Consider the following 22,603-nt stretch of genomic DNA (forward strand, 5'->3'; position numbering starts at 1 on the left):
GCTCAAATGCTTGACCCTGGGAGACCATTTAATTGTGTCAAACAGTATAATTAAGGAATAATGTCTGGGTTAAGCACAAATTCAAGGTTACAATTTTACAATTTTAATGGAGATTTCAACTCCAGTGCAAATGATAGTGGCAGCTGTGAGAAAGATAAGCATTAAGAAAAATGCAGAAAAATGGAAAAGGTTCTGGTAACTTTCATTGTACACTATAAATATGTTCCTCTAGTTGCTTTCGATAAAATTTAAATTTAAGGATATTTGTCTTTTTATATTAATTCGATATCAGTCTTTTGTGATTAACTTTTTTTTTTTTTTTTTTTTTTTTTGCAGTGGATGTACAAACCCGATTCCAAAAAAGTTGGAACATTGTACAAATTGTGAATAAAAACAGATGACATATCGAATGTATAAAACTAAGAAACAAAAAAGTTGGGACAAGGCCAAGTTTACCACTGTGTGGTATCCCCTCTTCTTTTTATAACAGTATGTAAATGTCTGGGGATTGAGGGGACAAGTTTCTCAAGTTTAGGAATAGAAATGTTGTCCCATTCTTGTCTAATACAGGCTTCTAGTTGCTCAACTGTCTTAGGTCTTCTTTGTTGCATCTTCCTCTTTATGATGCGCCAAATGTTTTCTATGGCATCACAGTTTTCCAAAAAGAACTTCAAATTTTGATTAATCTGACTACAGAACAGTTTTCCACTTTGCCACAGTCCATTTTAAATGAGGCTTGGCCCAGAGAAAACACCTGCGCTTCTGGATCATGTTTAGATATGGCTTCTTTTTTGACCTATAGAGTTTTAGCCGGCAGCGGTGAATGGCACGGTGAATTGTGTTCACCGACAATGTTTTCTGGAAGTATTTCTGAGCCCATGTTGTGATTTTCATTACAGTATCAGTATGTGATGCAGTGCCGTCTAAGGTGCCAAAGATCACGGGCATCCAGTATGGTTTTCCGGCCTTGACCCTTACGCACTGAGATTTTTCCAGATTCTCAACATTTTTGGATGATATTATGCATTGTAGATGATGATAACTTCAAACTTTTTCTTTGAGAAACTCCTTTCTGATATTACTCCACTATTTTTTGCCGCAGCATTGGGGGAATTGATGATCCTCTGCCCATCTTGACTTCCAAAAGACACTGCCACTCTGAGAGGCTCTTTTTATACCCAATCATGTTGGCAATTGACCTAATAAGTTGGAAATTGGTTCTCCAGCTGTTCCTTATATGTACATTTAACTTTTCCGGCCTCTTATTGCTACCTGTCCCAACTTTTTTGGAATGTGTAACTCTCATGAAATACAAAATGAGCCAATATTGGGCATGACATTTAAAAATGTCTCACTTTCAACATTTGATATGTTAGCTGTATTCTATTGTGAATAAAATATAAGTCTATGAGATTTGTAAATTATTCCATTCCTTTTTTACTCAAAATTTGTACAGTGTCCCAACTTTTTGGAATCGTTTTTGTAATTTTGGATCAGTATAAATTTTATTCCATAAGTAAGTAAGACTTAATATGTTTTGAGAAGGTGTGTGTTTTTGAAATGACTGTTCAGAGTAGACACTTGATTCACTGAGTCATCGAAGTTTAAACAATGAAACAAACACACCTAAAATCACAATGTACAAAACCTGTAAGACTGTTAAAGTGCAATGATTACAAAATGTATTGTATGACAACAACTAGGGCAGATGACGGAATTGCTATTTCAGGGAAATTTCCATGTGTTCTTGTTTTTGGTTAATCACTGATATTAAGCAGGGAGTTATGTGTGTTAGGGGTTAGTCTATATAAACAACAACTTCTGTCATTCAAACAGCAGTGGCAGACAGAGTTTCTTGACTGATACGACCGTCCCATTATGATGACCAAGCTCATTTTTCTAGCTGGTACGTGATTGTGATCTTACAGAAATGATTTTTAAGAGCTCCAATGCCTTAGGGTGTTTCATATGTTAACATTTCTTTTTATCTTGTTTCAGGCTTTTCCCTGGCATTGTGTCACTTTGGTAATTTTATTTTAATTTGTTGTTTGATTCCTAAATGTTTCAAAATCACTATATACTACTACTACTAATAATAATTTTTATCCATTCTGTAAACAGCTTTTCATACGTAGAGTCATAGAAAGAATAAATATAATAACAATTGCTTATAATAATATTTGTATATATATATATATATATATATATATATATATATATATATATATATATATATATTGTAATTAATATTGGATATTATATTGCTATATATTATATTATAATTTTTGTCATTTATTTCAGGATGGGCCTCCCAACTCGCATGCTACTTCACAAATTGGTCACAGTACAGACCTGACGTTGGAAAGTACCTGCCAGAAAATGTGGATCCACATCTGTGCACTCATTTAATTTATGCTTTTTCCATAATTAATCAGGCAAATGAGTTGGTCACGTACGAATGGAATGATGAAACTCTCTACAAATCTTTCAATGGACTAAAGGAAAAGTAAATATGTGATGTTTTGTTTTTGAATGCATTTGATAAAATAAAATTCATTATGTTATTTTGAATAATGATTGTTTGTCCGAGTGCAATACAGAAAATAATGATTCAAATATTTGACTTGACAGAAATCCCAGTCTGAAAACTCTCTTGGCTGTTGGAGGATGGAACTTTGGCACAGCTCAGTAAGAATGCTGCTCAAAACACAGAATTTTGAAGGATCTGTGATAAAAAAAAAAATAGTGTTGTGCAGTAACGCATTACTTGATTAGACTACATTTTTAGTAACAGAGTAATTTAAAGCATTATAATTTTCGAAATAATAATTAGAGTATAGTTACAAGCCAAGGTCTCCATACGTTACTGCCGCGTTACGTTGTTGACGGAATGCAGTGTTTTATAATCTAGTGATAGTAAAAAGGATTTAGTAGGCCTATACTACACGCACTGTTGAGTCATGTGCCAGTGGATAAGAGACCTGCTCCCGCGAGCCCCTACACAACATCAGCGCGGGATAAGATGCACGGTTGCTGGTGCGAGACACTCGTGTGTGCAAGATGCGGGAGAACATAATGATTCACAGGACTACCGAAAATAGAAATATCTAAACATAAAATATCTTAAACAAATGGTTATTCATCTATTGCAAGAATGCAACATCATGAACTAATATAAAATAGGCTAGTGTGCATGAATAATAAATAGCCTAACTGATAAAATTATTCACCTCATAAATATAGTAGCCTATTAACAAACTTTGATGCAATAAATAGGGTATAATTTAAAAATGAGCATCCCTCCAAAAAGATCCCTACATTTCTGTCTCTTTTCAAGTGTTAGAGTAACATATATAATTAAGTTGTATTCATAGGGTTATTATAGCACAATTCTATAATAAGGGGGTTATTATAGAAGCCCCCTGGACCTCACTATTTTTCAAAGCCTGACTACGGCCATGGCTATAAACGATTTGTCATGATCCTGGCTTTTTCCTTCTTTTTTCATCCCTTACCTCCCTCTGTTGGTTGTTTTTGTCCTATTCTCACTCTTATCCCCATTACCGTCAGCTGAATTCCATTCTCTCATCATCACACCTGTTCTCTATCTGTCTCCTTTGCCTTCGCTATATCTAGCTCACTTTTTGTGTCTGTGTTGTCGGATTATTGTTTAACCTAGATGCAAGTAGCTGAGTGTTACTGTTACTTCGCTGTAGTCTTGTCCTGTCTAGTCCAGTTCTGTCTTATTCAGTGTTTCTTATAGAGCCCCAGTATAGTAGTTGTGTTTACCTCCTCTGTGCTGTACCCAGCGGTCTTAGTAGAGGGTTGCAGAGTACTGCGCTTCTCACTTGTGCTCTTAAAAATGGTCTCTCCGTTCAAGAGTCGCCAGGACCTCTGGCCGTAATCCTGAGTTACCCCTTTGAAGAAGTGGTCAAGGACCCTGAATTACTTTGTGAATCCTTAGTTCTGTTTATCAGCTGTCCGACGCATCCTTACTTTTTCATTAAACAAGACTGTACCTGCTTTTGTCTTTAGACGCCTCTCATTTATCACAGAATAATCCGACCAATGATGAATGGATCAGGCTGGGAGTCACCCTTTCCAGACCGCTGTTGAGATGCAAGGAGCGCTGGTGGAAAGGCACGATGAGGAACCCACCGCGGCTCGCCGTATGGTGGACTCGATATCCATTCAGGCAACCGATCTTATGCAGCAACTCCATTCACTTCTGAGGGACACTTCCCAGTCCATCCTCCAGGATTCACCCGAGCTGTGGGTCAATAACCCCCCATGTTACTCTGGCGAACCCACTGAGTGTCTGCCGTTCCTTACTCAGTGTGAGGTTGTTTTTTTACCCATACTGTCACCGGGATACCACTTCTATCTTCGCCCTAGATGGTAGCGTTCTTGCCCAGGTTAGCAGTTCTACAGCACCGGTGAGTCTCACCGTGTCCGGTGACCACAGAGAGACTATTTATTTTTTAGTTATTAATTCCCCGGAGACCCATGTAGTTTTGGGTCATCCGTGGTTGTCTGAACATAATCCTCATATTAATTGGGGCTAATAATTCCATACTCTCCTGGGGTTTGTCATGTCAGATGTCTTGTGTCTGCTGCCTCTCCCGTCAGGAGGAGCCAGGCGATTTGTGTGGGGTTCCTGAGGAGTACTTCAATCTGCGGGTGGTTTTAAGTCGTTCCCGGGCCACATCTCTTCCTGCGCATTGGCCATACAGTTGCAGCATAGAACTTCTTCCGGGTACCACTCCTCTTTGCCGGAGGCCCTATTCTCTCTCGATTCCCCAGCATAAGGCTCTGGAGAAATATCTCTCAGAATAGTTAAACGCAGGCACTATTGTTCCTTCCACCTCTCCTGCAGGGGCTGGGTTCTTTTTTGTGAAGAAGAAGGAGGCACATTGCGCCCTGCATAGACTACAGAGGCTTGAATGACATAACGGTTAAGAACCAGTACCCGTTACCCCTTATGTTACCTGCTTTCGTGATCCTGCAGGGGGCACAATACTTCACAAAACTGGACCTTCGTAATGCCTATCATCTTGTACATATCAGGGAGGGTGACGAGTGGAAGACGGCGTTTAATACACCTCTTGGGCACTTTGAATATTGTGTTCTCCCGTTCGGGCTAGTTACCGCCCCATCTGTGTTTAAGGCTCTTGTTAACGATGTCCTTAGAGAAATGTTAAACCTGTTCGTGTTCGTTTACCTTGACGATATTTTGATTTTCTCTCCGAATCTCCAAGTTCATATGCAACATGTTAGACAGGTTCTTCAACAACTATTAGAGAACCGTCTTTTTGTCAAGGCGGAGAAATGCACCTTTCACGCTCAATCGGTCACGTTTCTCGGTTCCGTTATCTCTTCCCAGGGTATTAGTATGTACCCTGTCAATGTTTGCGCTGTTACTGACTGGCCCAGACCAGAATCTCGTGTCGCCCTTCAACGCTTTCTGGGTTTTGCTTATTTTTTACGACGTTTTATCCAAAATTTCAGTCAGGTAGCGGCCCCCTAACTGCGCTCACTTTGGTCAAGACTCAATTATTGTGGACGGAGGCAGCTTTCGAACGTCTCAAATCGCTCTTTTCCTCTGCTCCTATCCTTATCTCCCCTGACTTAGAGAGACAGTTCATCGTCAAGGTCGACGCTTCAGAGGTGGGTGTTGGGGCAATCCTCTCTCAGCGCTCCTCTGCCGATGATCAGATTCATCCCTGCGCATTTTTTTCGCATCGCCTTACTACTGCTGAACAGAATTATGATGTAGGTAACCAAGAGCTTTTGGCCATTCATCTCGCGATAGGGGAGTTGCGACACTGGCTGGAGGGAGCTGCGGTCCCGTTCGTAGTCTGGACTGACCATAAGAATCTCGAATACATTCGGTCAGCCAGGAGACTTAATGCCCGTCAGGCTCGTTGGTCCCTTTTCTTTACGCGTTTTGATTTTACGATCTCCTACCGGCCGGGGTGCAAGAATCTAAAGCCTGACACTCTCTCTCGCCAGTTCCCTTTTTCTGAGTCTGTACTGTCTGAAGAGGGCATCCTTTCTCAGTGGGCCATAGTGGGCGCGGCCGTCTGGGGTATTGAGCGCCTGGTCAAACGCGCCCTGTCTTGTACTCGCACACCTAGACTCTGCCCTATGGGGCTTTTGTTTGTTCCTCCATCCGCTCGTCGCGCTGTCCTTCAGTGGGCACACTCATCTAAATTATTCACTCACCCAGGGGTCAGAGGCACCATTGCCGCCGTTCGCCAGAGGTGTTGGTGGCCTTCCCATGAACAAGACATCCACCGCTTTATTGCGTCCTGTCCAGTCTGTGCCCAAACGAAGGTCAGTAATAGACCCCCTGCCAGGTATCTAAGACCCTTTCCCGTGACATCTCGCCCCTGGGCACAGATCGCCCTTGATTTCATCACTGGTCTCCCTCCCTCCAAAGGTAACCACGTTATCCTCACCATTATAAATCGCTTTTCCAAGGTTGCCCACTTTATTCCCCTCCCTAAGCTCCCCTCCGCCAGGGAGACCGCTCAGACAGTCGTAGAAAACGTTTTTAGGATCAATGGTCTCCCGGAGAATGTAGTGTCTGACAGAGGGCCACAATTCTCCTCCCTCTTTTGGAAGGAGTTCTGTCGCCTTATCGGTGCCTCAGCTAGTCTCTCCTCCGGGTTTCACCCACAGACGAACGGTCAGGTTGAACGCGCTAATCAAACTATCGGTCGGCTGTTGAGTAGTCTCGCATTTCCCCCGCGTCTTGGGTAGAACAACTTCCTTGGGCAAAGCATGCATACAATTCCACCCTCGCGTCTGCTACCGGTCTGTCGCCATTCCAGGGTTGTTTAGGTTACCAGCCCCCCCTCTTTCCTTCCAACACTGAATCCAAGGTGTCTTTCGTACAAGCGTTCATCCAGCATTGCAGACGAACTTGGAGAATGGTCCGATCCGCCCTTTGTAGATTGCACTCGATTTCTACCATTCCCTTCAGTCCCCGTCTTCTAATGCGCCAGAAGGGCGCACCTTGAGGAGGGGGTACTGTCATGATCCTGGCTTTTTCCTTCTTTTTCATCCCTTACCTCCCTCTGCTGGTTGTTTTTGTCTTATTCTCACTCTTACCCCTCATTACCGTCAGCTGAATTCCATTCTCTCATCACCACACCTGTTCTCTATCTGTCTCCTTTGCCTTCGCTATATCCAGCTCTCTTTTTGTGTCTGTGTTGTCGTATTATTGTTCAACCTAGATGCACATAGCTGAGTGTTACCGTTACTTTGCTGTAGTCTTGTCCTGTCTAAGTCTAGTCCAGTTCTGTCTTATTCAGTGTTTCTTATAGAGCCCCAGTATAGTAGTTGTGTTTACCTCCTCTGTGCTGTACCCAGCGGTCTTCGTAGAGGGTTGCAGAGTACTGTGCTTCTCACCTGTGCTCTTAAAAATGGTCTCTCCGTTCAAGAGATACCCGGACCTCCGGCTGAAATCCTGAGTTACCTAATTAGGCTATAACACACGTTTGCAGCGTAGAGCAATGCATTTGTCTTTTGTGTTAGAACAGATATTTGTGAGATTGCGATGAACTGAGATGTCTTTTAGAGATTATAAAAGCAGTGCTATTTGCTGGCATTCTGCCCTCCAAACAATGCATTCAGCAGCCTCTTGCTTTAGTTAAAAATAACTGTTCTGTGAATGTTGATGCTGTAATATATATTTATTAGGAGAGTGTAACCTATGCTGGGAATTCATAAATTTCATGGAGAAAAAGTGAAAGTGACATACAGCCAAGTATATGGTGAGCCATACTCAGAATTTGTGCTCTGCTTTTAAACCCATCCAAAGTGCACACACACAGCAGTGAAGACAGACACACTATGAACACACACCCTGAGCAGTGAGTAGTCATTTATGATGCAGTGCCCGGGGAGCAGTTGGGGGACCAGTGCCTTGCTCAAAGGCACCTAAATCATGGTATCGCCAGTCCGAGACTCGAACCGACAACCTTAGGGTTAGGAGTCATACTTTCTAGGCCACTAGGCCACGACTTACACCAATACTTTGAAATAAAGTAATCATAAAAGTAACTTGATTACTTTTAAAAGGAGTAACCAGTATTTAGTAATTTGATTACATTTTAACTTGCCCAACAGGTGATAAACATAACTGTTTATTTCATTTTCATGAAACTTCTCGCAATGAATTCAGGTTTACTATCATGGTGTCCACATCAGCAAACAGGCAGACGTTTATTCAGTCCTCCATCACATTTCTGAGGAAATATGGCTTTGATGGTCTGGATCTGGACTGGGAGTATCCAGGTTCTCGTGGAAGTCCTCCAGAAGACAAGCAAAGGTTCACTCTGCTCTGTAAGGTACTTACAGTAAGATTTGTTTTGTAAGATTTGTATTTTATATATAAATATATTATATTTATTTATTTTATTTGTATTTAGATTTTAGATTATATTAATTAAAATTATTAAATTGAATGCCAGATTTCCAACATGGCCATTGATTTTTATTTATTATTTTATATTTCCATTATAAATATGTTTGTTTTAAAAGAAAACAGAGAAGAAAAGAACATCTTAATCAACTGAAAACTTTTGACTATAACAGGAGCTCTTGGAAGCTTATGAGGCAGAGGGTGCTGCCACTGGACGCCCCAGACTCATGCTCTCTGCTGCAGTGGCTGCTGGGAAAGAAAACATTGATGCTGGTTATGAAATTGCAGAAATTGCCAAGTATGTCTTCTGAAGAGTTTTTGTTCCTTTTTAATAATTAAAATGTTTTGGAGAGCATACATCAAAATACCAATTGAATAAATATTTAATGATTTCATTTGGTTGAATGTCTTGAGCCCGAACTGATGACTCTGAATTTACGTTTATCTTCTGGTAATGCAGGTATTTGGACTTCATTAATGTGATGACCTATGACTTCCATGGCTCATGGGAAACTGTTACTGGGCACAACAGTCCTCTGTACCGTGGCTCTGGGGAAACAGGAGACAATATCTACTTAAATACTGTAAGAAGGCCTTATATCCTACTGAATTCTTAGCTTTTGACATATAATATCATATAAATCATACAAATGATTGTGAATGATACTATGAGTCATTGTAAATAACAAGAAGCTGGAAACATGCAACAGGAAATAAGTGATTTGTTATGACAATGCAGGATTTTGCAATGACATACTGGAGAGATCAGGGTGCCCCTGTGGAGAAGCTGAGGATGGGGTTTGCAACCTATGGAAGAACATTTCACTTGGCATCTGCAGCCAGTGGAGTTGGAGCTCCAACTAGTGGTCCTGGATCAGCTGGAAAGTATACCAGAGAGCCCGGATTCTGGTCTTATTATGAGGTCTTACCACAACCTAAACACATGTACACAATAAAATTATTAGAGTTATGGACCAATATTTCTCCATCAGGTCTGTACTTTCCTTCAAGGAACCACTGTACAATGGATTGATGATCAGAAAGTTCCTTATGCAACCAAGGGCCAGGACTGGGTGGGATTTGACACCAAAGAAAGTTTTGAGACTAAAGTAAATGCCTCATAAAAGTTACATAAAATGTAATGCAATCTCATGTTCAGAATAACTAGATCTGGTCTGCTTCAGGTGAACTATCTAAAGGAGAAAAAGTTTGGAGGAGCTTTCGTCTGGACTCTGGATCTTGATGACTTTACAGGACAGTTCTGTGGGCAGGGCATATACCCTCTCATTGGACAGCTCCATAAACTTCTTAATAATGGTATGTCTTATATCTTAATGAAGCCCTTTTTAGCACAGAAGACAAAAAAAGTTGTGTTTTATTAAAACCTATTTATAAAATAATTAGAAATGGTGAGATACTAAGTTTTATATTCATGAGAGAAAAAGTCGAAGGTATGAAATCATCATTAGGTGACAAACAGTCTTAGTATTTCATAATGATCTCGTAACTGACTTAATATGCCATATATTTTTCTTATAATCATGTCTTAATATTTCATAATTTAAACTTTATCTCATCATTTTGACCTTGTATGTCATTAATTTTTATGGCATACTTGTAAGGATCCACCCGCCAGCCCAAATAACAGAATCCAGCGGCCTGGTCGAAGGTTTAATGCGTATTCGGTCTTTTACTTGCGCTTCTGAATTTATCAGGATTTAGTTTAAATCCTAGTCTAGATCCATGCTCAATCTGACTCCAATTTCACGTGATCATTCAATTTAGACAATGTTTCTATTTAAAAACTGATCACAAAGGTTGATTATGTATCAATTTTGATATTTGATTATCTCGGACTCACTATACTTTCAATTATCCATTCACTGGGGACCTAATGTCTCTTTTAAGTCTCACGCTAGCTTCACGTGGATCTTACGATCACAAACTCTCCAGTCTGATGCTAGTCAGAGGGTGTAGGTAGACTAATACATGTTTTGCCTGACGCCTACGGCTTGCTTATAACAAAAGTGGGTAACACTTTAGAATAAGGTTCCATTAGTTAATGTTAGTTAACTACTTTCGTTAACATGAACTAAGCAAGAACAATCCTTCTACAGCATTTATAAGTCTTAGTTCATGTTAATTTCAACATTTACTAATGCATTATTTAAATCAAAAGTTGTGCTTGTTAACATTAGTTAATGCACTGTGAATTACCATGAACTAACAATGAATAACTGTATTTTCATTAACTAACATTAACGAAGATGAATAAATACAGTAATAAATGTATTATTCATTGTTTGTTCATGTTAATTAATACATAACTAACATTAACTAATGGAACCTTATTCTAAAGTGTTACCCAAAAGTGTAGTTTATTTAGTCTTTTCCCATACAGCTTGCTAACAGCAGTGATAGACAGAAATCAGAAGGTCTCCGATGATGTGCCTACTGCTCCAATCATTCTCGAGCCTTCAGTTTGACCTACCCTGGCCGTAACTTTGTGGTAACAAAAGCCTCCTCACAGTTTACTAGTCATAATGATTTCAGACGAGTTTAGGATAAATCAAATATAACAATTTATTATTAGTCAGGTATAATTGTATCATGTCAATTACATAATGAAAACAATTAGAAGCCAATTTAGAAAGGATATTGCAATTGTGAATCACATTGTAACCGCGTGGCAACTTTGCTCCTGTACAGACACTGTAGTCATATGGGCAACAACCACGTGATCCACGCAGGAGACAAACACATTTAACATAGTCACACATGTAACAGTTATTCTAATTTAAGACGCATGTTCTAAAATGTATAGCAAAGCACTCAGGTGTTTTAGAGAATAAACTTAACTAGACAATGTGCACAGGTAGTAACACAAACAACTATACAATGTGCTCTATGGGCACAATGTGTTCAACACAATTACATTTTTGAGTAAATAATAGTATACCTGACTTCAGAAAGATGAGATATAGTACTCCACACTATGGGCTGATCTGACTACAGAATCGCGCAGTACTGTTTTGTCACTCCCCTTAAATACTCAGAACAGACAACAAAGAAATCTTCAAATCAGTTGTAAAAACACAACGGTCATTTCGGTTCAATAGGTTCCCATGGTCACATAATGGTCAAACCTGGTTGGAGTTAAAGGGGGGGTGAAATGCTATTTCATGCATACTGAGTTTTTTACACTGTTAAAGAGTTGGATTCCCATGCTAAACATGGACAAAGTTTCAAAAATTAAGTTGTACGTTTGAAGGAGTATTTCTGTTCCAAAAATACTGCTTCCGGTTTGTCACAAGTTTCGGAAAGTTTTTTTCGAGTATGGCTCTGTGTGACGTTAGATGGAGCGGAATTTCCTTATATGGGTCCTGAGGCACTTCTGCTGGAAGAGCATGAGCTCCCGTATAGCAGAGCACTGAGAGCACGACAGACTTCACTGATCAGAGCGAGAGCGTCGCGAAATGTCACAAAAGGAGTGTGTTTTTGGTTGCCAGGGCACGACAACCCTGCACAGATTACCAAAAGAGAAACGGCATTAAGGGACCAGTGGATGGAGTTTATTTTTACAGAGCATCAACGGAGCTGAGCAAGTGTTTGTGTTTGTTCCCTGCATTTCGAAGATGCTTGTTTTACAAACAAGGTCCAGTTTGAAGCCGGATTTGCACATCGTTTATTTCTTAAGGATAATGCAGTCCCAACGAAAAAGGGTCACGATCGTGTGTTGGATCCGCATGCGGTGAGTAAAACTGCTTCAAATATCTCTGTGTTGTTAACTTGGCTATCGGCGCGTAAGCACATCAAGTAAACAACATGCGATGTTGTCATCAAACTGCACTTTCCACATGTACAGCTTAAAAAAAAAAAAAGACGACAAAGTGGAACTTAGTCATTTTTCAAAAACCGCTAAGCAAATATATACAGTTTCAGTACATACCACATAGAGACTGATTGCTGATGCTGCTCTTGTTCAATTTCAGCCTCGGGATCTGATTCTGGATCATAAATATACGCTGAATCTTACTGTTAGTCGTGGTTTGTTTTGGTTGGTTTTTTCTTCACGGTAATGTCACAGCTTCCAGACGCGCTCAACCCAAAAGCCTACTGGCGCTCGTGATTCTTTAGCTCCGCCCACATGTCACGCCTCCAGCCACTCATGTTTTTCCGGGAAAAATCGGTACAGACTATCTTTCTCTTATGAATATAATAAAACTAAAGACTTTTTGGAGTTATGAAGGATGCAGTACTACTCTATAGGTACTCAAGATTAACAAGATATTGAGTGAAAACGAGCATTTCACCCCCCCTTTAAACATTCTCAAAGACCCCTAAAGGGGAACACACCTTCTCAGCAGAACACAATTCTACAAAAGTTCTTGATCTTTCTCATAATATAAATGACTATTGTGAAATTGAGACCATTTTACCAATCGCACAGAGACCTTTAAAATGATACTAAACATGAAGTGGAAAAAAACAACATTTTCACAAGATATAATATGGCATATGGATATTCTTGCTTTTGAAGGAGAAGAGTGAGAGTCAGAGGCAAGGAGGGGAGAGGAGAGGCAAGGAGGGGAGAGGAGAGGGAGGAAGGAGGTCGTAAATAGGTGTTGTTTGCACTCCTTGAAGATCTCTTTTCCACATCAGTTTTAGTGCTTTATTGCATGGTAGAATGTTATCTGTGCATGGCAGAATGGTATCTGTTTTCTGTGAGCTCCTGAGTTTTGGCTTGGAGAGTTAATTTCGTAAGGAAGTAATTTCATTCCTTTCATACTTTTGTATTATGTGGCAGATGGGCTTCAAAACATGTCTGATACATCACACCTGTACAAAGATTATAAAGAAAAAAACATGTATAAAATGTCACTCCGTCGTGATTTATTTTGTGCTAATGTCGGATTGACTGTACATTATCCCACTTATTGCATGACTACACTCCATGGGCGTAGGTTTGGTCTCAGCTTTGGTGGGGACACCCTCATAACCCCCCCCCCCCCCCCCCCCGGAATTATTTTGTTGTAAGATACCAGTGATTTAATGGTGATTTACTATAATCTCAAAAATGCACTCTCAAAAAATAAAAATCTGAGACTGTGTAACGCTGAACAACCAAACGTTTTATTAAGATAAATTATTATGTACATTAGTATTTACACTAACAAAAAATATTCTGCCACAAGGAAACAAATCTAAATAAACAAATATAATAACCTTTTTCTATTATAAACACTATTTACCCTCCAGTACACTCATGTTTATGTTGACTGCAAGATTCTAAATTAAGATACAGGCTAATTGACATTCAGTTACGTGCTAACGTAGTATTATATCATCCTGGGTATTACTATCACCAGTTAATACTATTTTCCTACAGAATATGCATTTGAAAGCATGGTCAGCCACTAGCTACTGCTAGGTTTTTTTTTTTTTTTTGTGGCTAGCTAGTTATTTTGCCTACTTACAATTTGACTCTGCTTTATGAAAAAGCTTCTTATGTCCCCTTTCTTCTTCTTGGGTGGCATCTACAAAGTACAAAAAGGGGCAAAAAACCCCCCGGAATATTAAAATGTTTTTGTGTATGTGGCAGAGAGACAGCCCTTGTAACTTACCGTCGGCCGTCGTCAACATGCGCGCGCGCACGCACACACACATCAGCCGCTCGCTGCTAGTGCAAGCACAAAAGTAGTCCCGGCCCGCGCGTGTAGCCTGTCAGATACCCCGCCGCCAATCAAATTACGGCGTTTCTTGTACTGTCGTCATCCTGGCTGTTAGAATCGATCCAAATAACAGTGCAAAGATCCAAATAGCAGTTCAAAGGAGCTTAAATACTGGTGGGGACAAATTTGTCATCTCAAAATATTCATAGGGACTAGTACCTAGCGTCCCCCCCTAAACCTACGCCCATGCTACACTCCATAAATTAATACATGTATGTGAAATATTGATTTGACTTGAGTTCATGATGGTTCATTACCTGTACTTTATCTTAAAGCTTTTGCTAAAAAAACAAAAACAAAAACAAAACATAAAACAATAGTCCATAAAATGATTGGCTAAGCAACAAGATGAACACTGCCACAATATCACACCAATTTTCATATAGAAGTCTTCTGAGGTCTTTTCCATTCAAATTGATAACTTGCATGCAAGATGGCACCAGATGCATTAGTATGAAACATGACAGAGCTTAATGTATCAGATATGGAAGTATCACTGATTTCAGTCACAGTGTTGCTATGATGAAGCCAAATTTTAGCAAATATCAGACAGCTGGATGCCTCAACTGACCAATCAGGTATTCCAGAGCAGTGTAATAAACTAGATTCATAACTGGAAAACTAAGATAAAATATCAAATTCAAATTTTCCTCTCCAGATACTCAACCTGTCTCTCAAAATACAACAAATGAGCCTGCTGAGACCACAACAACTGCATCTACTGCCATATTTCAACCCACAAGACCTCCTGTTGTCCCGACAGCTCTGTCAGAGTTTTGTGTAGGCAAACCAGATGGGTTAATTGTAACTGCAGATGACCTGAAGACCTTCATTCGGTGTTCTAATGGCAGGACCTTTGTTCAGATATGCCCTTCAAACACAGTCTACAATCCCAGCTGCAAGTGCTGTGACTGGCCTAAGAATTAACCTTGTGTTGTCACTGTAACAGTATTTTTTTTTTTCATTACTATTTGCCACCAGTAGTTGTGCAAAATTTCCATACTTTACCTTTTAGTACTGTGATCATGTCTTTTAATTTAACAGACGGTCAATTATATAATACTACTTTCTTAAAATAATAATATGCTACATTTTGTTGTGTCTTAAGAAAGGAGCACAGCCTGTCTAATATGTCTGAATAAAACTAACCTGATTAATCATGAATTTTCTGCATTTTTTTTACATTTAGATTGGGACTGCATTTGGTATCCTTGTGACATGGTTAATTTCTAAACATATTTTTAGATAAAAAAAAATCTATATTTGAATATTTTTTATAAATAAAAGACAAAACACACATCTATGTTTGCATTAAAACTATTTATTAATTTAAACTTAAAATGAAAAATTAATTTAACTTTTTTAAATTTTCAAATTAATTTGAAAGTTAATTAACAGTAATTTTAAGTCTCAACAAAAATAACTAAGGATTCAAAGTAAAATTCAAACAACAAATAACAATACCTTTTGTGTTGAGCAATAGCTTTGTGATGAAAGTGATATCCAGAGGTAAATGTTTAATGAAGCCAGACTTAATAACTCATAATAAATCACTTCAGGCTAACACAATATCTAATTAATAATCTGTTGGCCAATAATACAAGCTTTGGAAAAGAACCACAGCACTAACCTTAACGGACCTTCATAAAATCTGAATGAATGGAAACACTAGCAAGATAACTATAAAAAGCATTTGATTGGACAGCTCTATGTAGAGCTCAGGCTTTTTGACATGAATCTCTCAGAAGGTTAGTCCAAAACACCAAAGCAGCATGTCTGACAATTAAATTTCATAAATATTACTATGCATTTTAAGGCAGACCTATTCAGAGTTAACTAGTTCAGTCCTGTCTTCATTAGTGTAAACAACATCGCACCATTTACAGCTCATGCTGGCTGCTGTGAGGTGGCTGCAACTTCCTGATGTCATTATTCTGGATGAGCTGGAAGTAGAACAGCACAATCTCTTCATAGTTCTGAATGGAGATTCTCTTGTTCAAACTGTGAAATCTAGAGGAGGAACATGAATGTTTAATCATATAAATACTTGCCAATTAAAGCTGGGATACTCCACTGTATTACAAAGAGCATTTCTCCCATGTTTTACCTCTGAGAATCACCTTGTTTGAACCATGACTGAGCTTAGCGTAGATATTGTGTGATATCCTTGTAGTGACGGCTGTCAGTGTTGAAGGCTTCAAGTATAACTTGGCAAGCTTTAAGTATAACTCATTTGAAGTAATGGTGCTTCATATAACATTATCCAGAGAAACAAAGGTTAATGATAAATCCCCTGTGATGTTTGTACTGGCTACTGTATACAGGCCACCAGGTCACCTTACAGACTTTATAAAGAGTTTGCTGATTTTACATCCGAGTTAGTGCTGGCTGCAGATAAAGTTTTAATAGTTGGTGGTTTTAATATCCATGTTGATAATGAAACAGATGCATTGGGATCAGCATTTATAGACATTCTGAACTCTATTGGGTAGAACCATCACTTCTACCACAAAAGACTGCTTTGTAAGTAATCTGGCTGATGTATCCGAATTCCTTAGCATATCCAAAACCTCAGAACAACTTGATGATATAACAAAAACTATGGACTCTCTCTTTTCTTTAATTTTAAATACAGTTGCTCCTTTATGTTTAAGGAAGGTTAAGGAAGACAGTCATGAAAACAGTCAACACCATGGTATAATGAGCACACTCGCACCCTAAAGAGAGCTGCCCAGAAAATGGAACGCAGCTGGAGGAAAACAAAACTAGAGGTATTTCGTATTGCTTGGCAGGAAAGTAACCTATCCTATAGAAAAGCATTAAAAACTGCTAGATTCAATTACTTTTCTTCTCTTTTAGAAGAAAACAAATATAACCCCAGGTATTTATTCAATACAGTGGCTAAATTAACAAAAAATAAAGCATCGGTGTTGACATTTCCCAACATCACAGAAGTAATGACTTTATGAACGATACTAGTAGGAATAAAATTGTAACCATTCAGCCAACAGCTACAGTATCACATCAGACAGTGCACTATGGATCCCCTGAGGAACAGTTCCACTCATTCTTTACTATAGGAGAGGGAGAATTGTATAAACTTGTTAAATCATTTAAACCAATGTAAGTTAGACTCTGTTCGATCTAAGCTCCTAAAAGAGGTGCTTTCAGAAGTCATTGATCTTCTTCTGACTATTATTAATTCCTCATTTTCATTAGGATATGTCCCCAAAACCTTCACAAACATTGTATAGATTATAATAATATTACTTATTACTTATAAAGCCCTGAATGGTGAGCTCTTGTTACATTATAATCCTCCATGTCCACTGCGTTCTCAAATCACGCATAAAAACTACGCTAAAATTAGTCTGTTTCTCTCTTATTTCGAGGTCACCATAGCCACCAGATCCAGTCTGTATCCTGATCAGAGGGTCACTGCAGTCACCCGGATCCAATATGTATCCAGACCAAATGGTGGATCAGCACCTAGAGAGGACCTCTACAGCCCAGAAAGACAGCAGAGACAAGGACAACTAGAGCTCCAGATACAGACCCCCTGTAAAGACCTTGTCTCAGATGACCACCGGGACAAGACCACAGATGATTCTTCTGCACAATCTGACTTTGCTGCAGCCTGGAATTGAAATGCTGGTTTCGTCTGGTCAGAGGAGAACTGGCCCCTCAACTGAGCCTTGTTCCCTTTCAAGGGAACTTCGAATTGTGTCCTCTAGGGGGCGCTTTGGGGAACACCTCATCGTGAAGCATACTTTGAAAAACACCAACGCATTGGCCAGCGACAGCCTCTGACGTCACTAGCGGCACAACAATAAATAAGCGCCCGGAGAGCACGTCATTATCTTCTTCGTCTTCAGTGACTGTTTTGTTTGAAGCGTGCATCTGAGAAACGACCACGGTAAGAGTGATCTTGCTTTGTTTATCATGGCATCCACTATCAAGGCGTTTAAACAGTGTGTACATCCATGTCGGTGTTATTTGACACCTGATGACACACACAGTCTTTGCGTCTCTTGTTTGGCCAATGTCTTTGAAGGGGCGATCTGCGTCCATTGTGAGCATTTTTCTATGAAAAAGCTCCTCTCTCGTTTGGGACAGCCATCTGTTTCCCGCGGTTCAGGACTCGCCGCCGCTGAGGCACGGAGGAGAATGAGCTTGTGGGGATTACAGGTGGATCTCGTTGAAGAGTTTAGAGAGGGACTTTCCCTTTCATGCTCTTCGGCGACAGTTGAGAGTGAACTTCAGGAGGAAGATGTGTTGTCATTAACCCTTTCTGATTTTGAAGTTAGTGCTCTGCTGGGTTCTGCCCAGGAAGAGCAGGAGATGTCTGAGGGTGGCAAAGAAGCTGAGGCTGAGCCTTCTCAATCCTCCTGCCTTGCATATGTGGAGCTGTTAGAGGTTATGGATAAAGTTGGACTTGGACTTGCCATGGAATCGTGTCAGCAAAGTTACGCCGCAAGGTCGCCTTTGATGTGCGTTTGTTTGACCATAGCCCTCCAGCCCAGGTGAGCCTTCCATTCTTGCCTGATTTACATGCAGAAGTAGAAAAAAAATGTAAGAGGCCATTTTATTCTCGGATCCATCGGTTTCAGCATCTGAGTTGTGCTAACATCAAGGGCATGCGCGAAAATGGCTATGAGAAGATGCCCCCTGTAGAAGAGATGCTGGCTAGCTATCTCTCTTTTGGGGAAACATCCTCTATTAAATCTTCCTCTTTGCAAGATACATCCCGCTTAAATGGCAGAGCATACGTAGCAGCAGGTCAGGCTGTGGCTTCATTGCACACGATGGCAGTGCTTCAGGCCTATCAGGCTGACCTGCTGAAGGACCTGGATAAAGGTGAGGGCCTTTCAGCTGACCAGGTAGCCGAGCTGCACCGCACCACATACCTCTCTCTCCATGCTACCAAGCAGGCCGCCTCTGCCATGGGTAGGTCTATGGCGGCCATGGTAGTAGCGGAGAGACATCTGTGGGTGAACCTGGCAGACATCGGGAGGAAAGAAATCCAGTCTCACCTTCTGAGCTTTTTGGTACCTTCGTCGAGACAGTGGTCGAGAAGTTCAGGGAGGCAAGGGGGCGCTCAGCTGTCTTTAAATTCTTCATTGTACAAATTTCCAGGTCCGAGCCCAAACAACATAGAGTTCCTGGTCCTTCTCGATCTGTGGATCAAAGACAAGCGCAGAAGGCTAGAGTTGCAGCTCGAGCTCCTCTCCCGCCTGTGGGCAGGGGCAAGAGGAATGGTGGGTCACGAAGAGGTAAGCAGGACCATTCTCACCCGAAATGGAGTGATACCTAGGTAAGCTAATCATTCCCTTTGGGTGTTTTTAACTTCTGCTCTTATCCTCCCCTGCCTAATTCTCCTGAAACCACCAGCTCTCCACCTGATCGAGGTTAGGTGAAAAAATGTCTCACATAACAGTCTCCTATGCTGGACCCATGATGTTTTTGGTTGGTTGTATATTCATAGTAACCACCTTACTGATTGTCCGGACTATAAGGAGGCACCCCGTGAGCGGGGCTCCAGTACAGAAAGGTGGGTGTGTATGTAACCCTTTCTGTATACACTTATGGGTTAAATTGTTGGTGGTTATGTGTCTACTAACAAACTCTGTGAGTCTCCTTTACAGTGCTCAGTCACAGCATTTACTAACACCCATCAGCACCGACCTTCTGGTCTCATGCTCTGGTATTAGACGGCAAGATCACAGGCTTCTGTGGGAGCCTCGCTGATCATCAGAACTGGCACAGCACTGCAGGGGATTTCATGGATGTCCAGCCAGGTCACCCTGAGGGGCCTTCTGGCCACTTATATGCACTTTCACATCCAGCGGGAAGGTGGAGGTGGTAGTTACAGAATTGTTACTGTATATACTGCCTCAGGTGATGCTCCCCTCGCCAGAGGTTTGCAAAATTGGAGCTTGCCTCTCCCGTACGGTTCAGCGCCTCTGCAATGCTTAGGAACCTCTAAGTATACAGGCTACGCTCTGTGTACTTCCTAAAGTGGTAAGTGTGCATGCAAGACTCTGCGCACTTTCTGAAATCCTGTACGATAAGTGTTATACGCTCAGCTTCATTCCTTTTTCGAGATGGTTAGACCTTGGTTCCTTTGGCTCAATTCAGTCAGAGTGTAATTGTTTATACACTTAAAGCATTGCATACCTCAACATGAGGTATATGAGGATATCTAGGCGATCCTCGTGGTAGTTTAGCTGCGGTCCCCTTTTCCAGGAAGGGTCACGTATGAGTGCGCTACTCTAAATTTGGAGTTCTCCTCATATGAGACAGCGTTCTCTGTTTTTTCCCCAGTGTGCTCCAGCGTTAGTTCCACAGATTGAGTTGATATTCTCAAACATATTTTTTGAGATACACCATTCCTCTGTGAGCTGCTCGTTCAGAGTGCCACGAGAGCCCCTCCTTAGAACAGTATTTCTAAAATCCATATTATGTGCACGTGAAGTCTTTGCTCACTTTCTGAAATCCATACTGTGGTAAGTTCGCACGCTAGTGCTCTGTGTTCTTTCTAAAATCCTTTATGGTGAGGGTGTTCTTTCTAAAATCCTTTATGGTGAGAGTTGGTACTTCGAAGTTCCCTTGAAAGGGAACGTCTCAGGTTACGAATGTAACCATGGTTCCCTGAGTAGGGAACGAGACACTGCATCCTCTAGCTCCCTGCCATGCTTCGGACGGAAGCTTTAGACAAAGAAGTAAATGACATGCTCTCCGGGTGCTTATTTATAGTAGCGCCAGTAGTGGCATCAGATGCTGTCACCGGCCAACGTGTTGGTGTTTTTCAAAGTATGCTTCAGACATGGGTCATGACGAGGTGTTCCCTAATGCGCCCCCTAGAGGACGCAGTGTCTTGTTCTCTACTCATGGAACCATGGTTACATTCATAACCTGAGACGTTTCTCCCAAGGTTTTTTCTCCATTGCCGCTGTCGCCTCTGGCTTACTTAGTTGGGGTCACTTCATTTACAGTGATATCGTTGACTTGATTGCAAATGATTGCACAGACACTATTTAAACTGAATTTAGATGACATCACTGAATTTAATGGTGAACTGCCTTTAACTGTCATTTTGCATTATTGACACATTGTTTTCCTAATGAATGTTTTTTAGTTGCTTTGAAGCAATGTATTTTGTTTAAAGCGCTATATAAATAATGGTGACTTGACTTGACTTGACACCTGTGGGTGGAAATCATAGATCATCTAGAAGTGGCTCTTCATCAGTCAATGTATGTATGTAAGGGGTGTTTCAGCAGAAATTGATCACTTGTCTTACCAGTGGCCACTGTGAGCCGAGGAAACATGCTCTGCACTTTTCTTTGTGATCTGGAAGCCAAACGCTTGCTTATCATAGGAGCTGATGGGCAGTGGGTCGAATCCAGCGACTAGCTCTACCTTCACATGCTCATCTTACACAGTTGACTCAAATACCTCCAGAACCTAAAACAAGACAGAAGAACAAACCATTTTTCAAATTATGTTCTTTTGTGTTCCACCAAAGATAGAAGGTCATTAAGGTTTGTGATGACATGAGGGTGAATTAAAGATGACATAATTTAAATTTTTAGGTGAACTACCCCTCAAGATTAAATCTGGTTTTTAATCAGAATGATTCACAGAGAAACTGGTTGGTGTGAAGAAGGTGTGGAGGGCAAAAGTTAATAGATGAGCAATCAGAACTGAATGAGTCATGACCTCTCACCTCCTGCAGTGTTTGGGCTGAGTGGATACGGAAACTGACAAAAGCTTCAGCATATGATGGTATTATGTTAATCTGTCAGAGAAAAGAGAAATAATCAGATCTCTATCCATGCTACTTTGTGAATTACAACAAAAAAAGAGAGGCCCGAGTTAAACATAGTCATGGCCATTGTGGTCCTCACAAAGGCATTTGTGTCTGGTTTTCTCTCCAACATGCTGCATATGAAAAGTACACAGACAATACCAGCACAAGGGTTTTATGTGTTTACATGTTGCAATTAATTAATAATATGGTGAATATATACAGTTGAGATCAAAATTAGAGAATTTATGAACACAAGTAATGTAATCTTTATCATTTAAAATGTGAAAGATTTTTAGTATATAATGCTAGTAGAACAGGTGTTTAAGAAAATAACCAAGACACTTTAACAAAAAAACCTTTATTTTGTGGAAAACACAGTGGTCAGAATTAGAGAACAGCAATGACTGTAGCACAAAGAAAGATTACAATTAAAATGTCTAAAGGTTTCAGCAGTCAAAAATGAGTAGGAAGTATAGAGGCCCCTGCTTGAATGACTTTAACGCATCTGTGGCCACAGTCTTTCACTCTGCTCTGGTGTGATCTTGGTCCACTCTTCTTCCACAGTTCAGTGACTGTTGCCACACTCTAATCAGCTCATTAACTCAAAACACCTGCAAAGGCCTTTAA

At 40.4% G+C, this 22,603-nt stretch overlaps 3 protein-coding genes across 5 annotated transcripts in view; 2 read left to right on the top strand and 1 right to left on the bottom strand.

Moving 5' to 3' along the window:
* The first annotated feature begins 1,811 nt into the window (after positions 1 to 1,811).
* Positions 1,812 to 22,603, top strand: part of LOC127944202 (acidic mammalian chitinase-like) — a 41,068-nt gene continuing 20,276 nt past the window's right edge. Inside the window, exon 1 of the mRNA XM_052540046.1 lies at positions 1,812 to 1,906. Coding sequence (XP_052396006.1) covers positions 1,879 to 1,906 — 28 coding nt within the window. The 5' untranslated portion in view covers positions 1,812 to 1,878. The remainder of the gene's footprint in view (positions 1,907 to 22,603) is intronic.
* On the top strand, positions 1,837 to 21,361 carry LOC127944200 (acidic mammalian chitinase-like). 3 transcript variants are annotated; one of them, XM_052540043.1, is made up of 11 exons: positions 1,837 to 1,906; positions 1,999 to 2,025; positions 2,302 to 2,506; positions 2,632 to 2,688; positions 8,192 to 8,357; positions 8,605 to 8,729; positions 8,892 to 9,015; positions 9,171 to 9,353; positions 9,424 to 9,540; positions 9,616 to 9,748; positions 17,556 to 21,361. In XM_052540043.1, exons 1-11 carry the CDS (start codon positions 1,879 to 1,881, stop codon positions 17,588 to 17,590), a joined length of 1,200 nt encoding a protein of 399 aa, XP_052396003.1. In that variant the 5' UTR covers positions 1,837 to 1,878; the 3' UTR covers positions 17,591 to 21,361. The 3 variants fall into 3 exon arrangements, with proteins under 3 accessions (XP_052396003.1, XP_052396002.1, XP_052396004.1); XM_052540042.1 differs by lacking the exon at positions 17,556 to 21,361 and adding an exon at positions 14,822 to 15,327; XM_052540044.1 differs by lacking the exon at positions 17,556 to 21,361 and adding an exon at positions 10,833 to 10,855.
* LOC127944199 (N-fatty-acyl-amino acid synthase/hydrolase PM20D1.2-like) overlaps positions 15,832 to 22,603 on the bottom strand; it is a 32,851-nt gene continuing 26,079 nt past the window's right edge. The window contains exon 14 of the mRNA XM_052540041.1: positions 15,832 to 16,069. Within this exon, the coding sequence (XP_052396001.1) occupies positions 16,044 to 16,069 (26 nt within the window). The 3' untranslated portion in view covers positions 15,832 to 16,043. The remainder of the gene's footprint in view (positions 16,070 to 22,603) is intronic.

The sequence above is a fragment of the Carassius gibelio genome, chromosome A23 (genome assembly GCF_023724105.1).
Source record: "Carassius gibelio isolate Cgi1373 ecotype wild population from Czech Republic chromosome A23, carGib1.2-hapl.c, whole genome shotgun sequence".
Taxonomy (NCBI): Eukaryota; Metazoa; Chordata; class Actinopteri; order Cypriniformes; family Cyprinidae; genus Carassius; species Carassius gibelio.

Coding starts and splice junctions, on each gene's coding strand:
- LOC127944200 (XM_052540042.1), top strand. CDS start 1,879: ATGATGACCAAGCTCATTTTTCTAGCTG. Junction 2,689..8,191: donor TGGAACTTTGGCACAGCTCA/GTAAGAATGCTG, acceptor CAATGAATTCAG/GTTTACTATCATGGTGTCCA. Junction 8,358..8,604: donor GGTTCACTCTGCTCTGTAAG/GTACTTACAGTA, acceptor TGACTATAACAG/GAGCTCTTGGAAGCTTATGA.